At 38.9% G+C, this 4063-nt stretch overlaps 1 protein-coding gene across 1 annotated transcript; it reads left to right on the top strand.

Moving 5' to 3' along the window:
* Window positions 1-463: 463 nt before the first annotated feature.
* Window positions 464-4023, top strand: LOC139814923 (putative nuclease HARBI1). Its single transcript, XM_071781448.1, has 5 exons — window positions 464-1108; window positions 1173-2046; window positions 2118-2467; window positions 2547-3228; window positions 3313-4023. Exons 2-4 carry the CDS (start codon window positions 1730-1732, stop codon window positions 3182-3184), a joined length of 1305 nt encoding a protein of 434 aa, XP_071637549.1. The 5' UTR covers window positions 464-1108; window positions 1173-1729; the 3' UTR covers window positions 3185-3228; window positions 3313-4023.
* The last annotated feature ends 40 nt before the right edge of the window (window positions 4024-4063 follow it).

Genomic DNA, 4063 nt, shown 5'->3' on the forward strand with positions numbered 1-4063 from the left:
GCTTCTGCCTTCTGCTTATGGCTCCTGCAATTTTATGTGCTTCCACCTTAATTGTAAGAATCTCTTCTCCTTTCTTCCCCCCTCTTTCTTCCCCTAATCCCGAATTAACACTATTGCGTGGTTCGTATCGCGTGTCATTACCTATTATAAATGTCCTCCTTTTCTCTCGTTTTCTCACGCAGGAACATTTTATATTCAACTATGTAGTATACAATTTTGCCGCTATATATTGACCGCAGGGAGCTGATACCAAAGAGATCTTTAAGAAGGTGTATCCAAAATTGCATATGTATTTTGTATGGTTTTATAAAAGTTTACTGACTGTTTTTATCTAAAATGTATATACATATTCGTATATATGTTGCATTATATTGAGCTGATATACAGAGCTTATCAGATTTCTTTCTCAATCACAGACGCATGAAGCTGTTAAGAAAGACCGATCTATGTTGGAATACAACGATAACCTAGAAATAGATAGATAGTGACAGTCGTGACCATCGCCGCGTGATAGATACTTAGTGATAGTGAAAATATATATTGACGGCAGGGAGCTGAGATGCCGAGGAAATCTTTAAGAAGGAAAGTGTATCCAAAATCGCACACGTACGTATATATGCTGTCTTGTGAAAGTTGTAAAAGTTAAGAGAACGAGAAAGTGATCTGTATCTATGTGCACGTTGTGACAGGCACTATCGCGTACACTGTAAAGGCTCGTCTACAATGGCCGTAGCAGTAAGGTTGTAAGGTTGTAGTATTTAGTTGTAAGTTGTAAAGTTTTTATTCTTAAAACTGTGCTGTCTACAATGGCAGTAAGATGTAAGACGTAAGGCGGACCAATCAAAAAATAGAATATGGAAGATGTCTGTTGCAAGAACAGCGTAGCGGGTGTGTATATTGTGTGCACGTGTGTCGCGCGGATTCGCACGCCAGGACGATCGATAGCCGCCTGTCGTCGGGATCGCGTCTTCCGGGAACGAGACGCAGATCGTCGGGAAGCCCGGCACGTGCCGGCACCGTTCCCTCGAGCTACAAGCCAGCGAAAACCTAACCTAACCTGCAAAGGCGAACTGCGAAACGGAGACGCCTCGAGCCTTCGCTTCGAGAGGTACGTAATCTCGAAGTTCCCATCCGGTTCGGATTCCGAAGTCTTTTTTTTTTGTTTCCTGTAGGATCCCGAAGCCTCGCCGACGGCGCGGACAATCGCCAGCGACAGCCGTGCTGGGATGCCGGTTGATTGAAGATGGCCTCGCCGACACCCTCACTGGAGTAGTGGAATCGCGCGCAAATTCCCTCGGGTCCCGGTCTTTATTGAAGTCGTGTTGGCCGGACGGTCCCATTCCGAGAAGTTCTTCGCAGCCCAATCGACACAATTATAAATACACACCTATAGTTTCAAAATTAAACCTGTTTATGGCTTTATGGTCCAAATACTGCCCGGTGCCAGCAACTTGAAAGAAGAAGAAGAAGAAGTAGACTCTCGTGTCTCTCATCCAGTGCGATCCCTTTCCCAAGGCGAGCGTGGCGGATCCGAAGGACGAGCGGACGAACGCGAAGCTGAGGCGATTCCTGGAGACGCATATTTGAAAGAGAGACCCAACCCTTCATTTTGACTAGCCAGGACGATTTCGCGTCCGGTCGCGTTCTGGTGTATTCTGTAGAACATCCTGAAGAACATCGCTGTAAATAGATGTACTGGTTGTGCGCGTTGTAGTCCAATCCATCAAAAATGGATTTAGAAGAAATAAGTTATGTGACTCTTTTTCTGTTAATATGGCATCAAAATATAATGCTACAACTTGCAAATAATCAGAGGAAAACCAGGCGTTGGTGGGTGAGACCTGTCAATAGAAGGAAACGACAACAGGGTTTCCTGAATAACCTATTTCGGGAAATCAGATCAACTGATCACGAAGAATTTTTCACATACACACGGCTTTACCCGGAACAATACAGAACTTTATTAGAGCTAGTAACACCATATCTTACAAAATGCAGCATCCGAAAACCTTTGTCACCAGATACAAGATTAGCCATAACCTTGACGTAAGTAACTACAATTGATGATAGTGCTATCTGGTCTTAATTCACATTTTTTAAGTTTTTTCCTTTTGTAGGTATCTTGCCCAAGGCGATAGTGTGGTAACGAAGCATTTGGAGTATCGTGTAGGAAGATCAACAGTATACAAAATCATACCAAAAGTGTGTCATGCTATATGGCTGGCTCTTCAACCTATTGTTTTGCCTGTATTGAATGCTGAGAAATGGAAAAAGATAAGCGAGGAGTTTTTCCTAAAGTGGCAGTTTCCAAATTGCGTAGGAGCACTTGACGGTCGCCATATGCAAATACAAGCACCGCCATGCTCAGGGTCTCAATTTTATAATTACAAAGGCTATTTCAGCATAGTTCTTATGGCACTGTGTGACGCCAATTACAAATTTACATGGGTTGATATTGGTCAATATGGTAAATATATCTTGTATCCATAAATTTATATACATAAGGTATAATATCCTAGTTAATAACAAGAATGATTCCTTTGTAGGTTCTATAAGTGATGGTGGCGTATGGAGTCAGACAAACTTGGCTGCTGACTTAGAAAGCAATGCAGCAGATTTACCAGAATCTACGCCTTTGCCAGAAAGAGATATTCCATTTCCTCATGTTATAGTGGCTGATGAGGCGTTCCTTTTAAAGCCATATTTAATGCGTCCTTTCCCAAGAAGAGTGAAGAGGATGACAGATGAGGAGCGAATATTCAACTACCGTTTAAGTCGAGCACGGTTGTGCATAGAAAACACTTTTGGCATTCTTGCCTCTCGTTGGAGGATCCTGCATAGAAACCTGAGTTGCTCAGTAGAGAATGCAGAACATATTTTTAAAGCACTTGTTTGCTTACATAATTTTGCCATGAGCACCAATAATAATGGCCGATATTGTCAGCCTGAACATCTTTATGTGGAGACTGATGAAGGAAGAAGTTTTGAAGATCGCTGGCATGGTATAGGGGTTGGAGAATACTTTAAACAATTATCAAGAGTAGGACCTAATAGAGCTGGAGCTCTTTCTTTGGGCTTACGCAATTACCTAAAAGAATACTTTGTGTCACCTACTGGCAATGCTCAAGCACCCTGGCAATTTGATAGAGCATTCAAGGAATCCTATATCAACCTAATTGCTTAACCAAATGGCTGCGTTTTGCCGAACCTCTGCTTAGCTAAGAGCACGTAAGCAGCGAGCGCTATCTAATATGTATGATGTATATACGTTAGTTATGATATGATATATTTGTTATTTTTTTTGTTTTACAGCTCTAAATGTCCATTTTTAATCGCAATGTAAAATGGTACTTTAAGAGAAGTACTTTAAAAGACTTACTAGCTGTTTGATACTCTAGTAAACCAATGTACTCTTTGATTAAACGTGATATAATTTCAAATAAGTACGACAAAAGATAAAGGATTTCGAAGAAGGTACAATCGAGTATCATGGTTCCAGTAAAATATTGAATATGAACATTAAATATTAATTTAATAAATTCGTGACTTTGTCATATTTCGGATAGTTTTCGATTGAAATACTTTCGTCAATTAGGTATGAAAACGATGTTGCATTCAATGTGTATTTATAGCTCAGATATATGTTCAACATATCGATTAAGTTTTATTGTTATTTACACGATGAAAAAACTTCATTCCTATTTCCTTGTATTTGTCATACTATTCTCTAAAAAAAGGTGTAAATACAATTGAAATTGTAAAAACAATTTCATTCGATGTATAAGTTTCTACCCATATATAGGAAATAGGCAAAAATAAAATATTTTTATTTGAAACAGATTTTTTAATTTATTGAAAATATATATTTTACATACATTTAATACATAAATTGTTTCAACATATCTATACTTTAAACTTTGGTTAAAGTTGATCACAATTGTACTAAAGTACATAAAAAACTAGTATTACAGTTTAGAAAAGAAAAATTGTAATATCCTGGCTTATACGTCTATCAATGAAAATGTTTCATAATTATTAAGTAGAAGGAATATAAGTAAAAGAA

This window comes from Temnothorax longispinosus, chromosome 6 (genome assembly GCF_030848805.1).
Source record: "Temnothorax longispinosus isolate EJ_2023e chromosome 6, Tlon_JGU_v1, whole genome shotgun sequence".
NCBI lineage: Eukaryota > Metazoa > Arthropoda > Insecta > Hymenoptera > Formicidae > Temnothorax > Temnothorax longispinosus.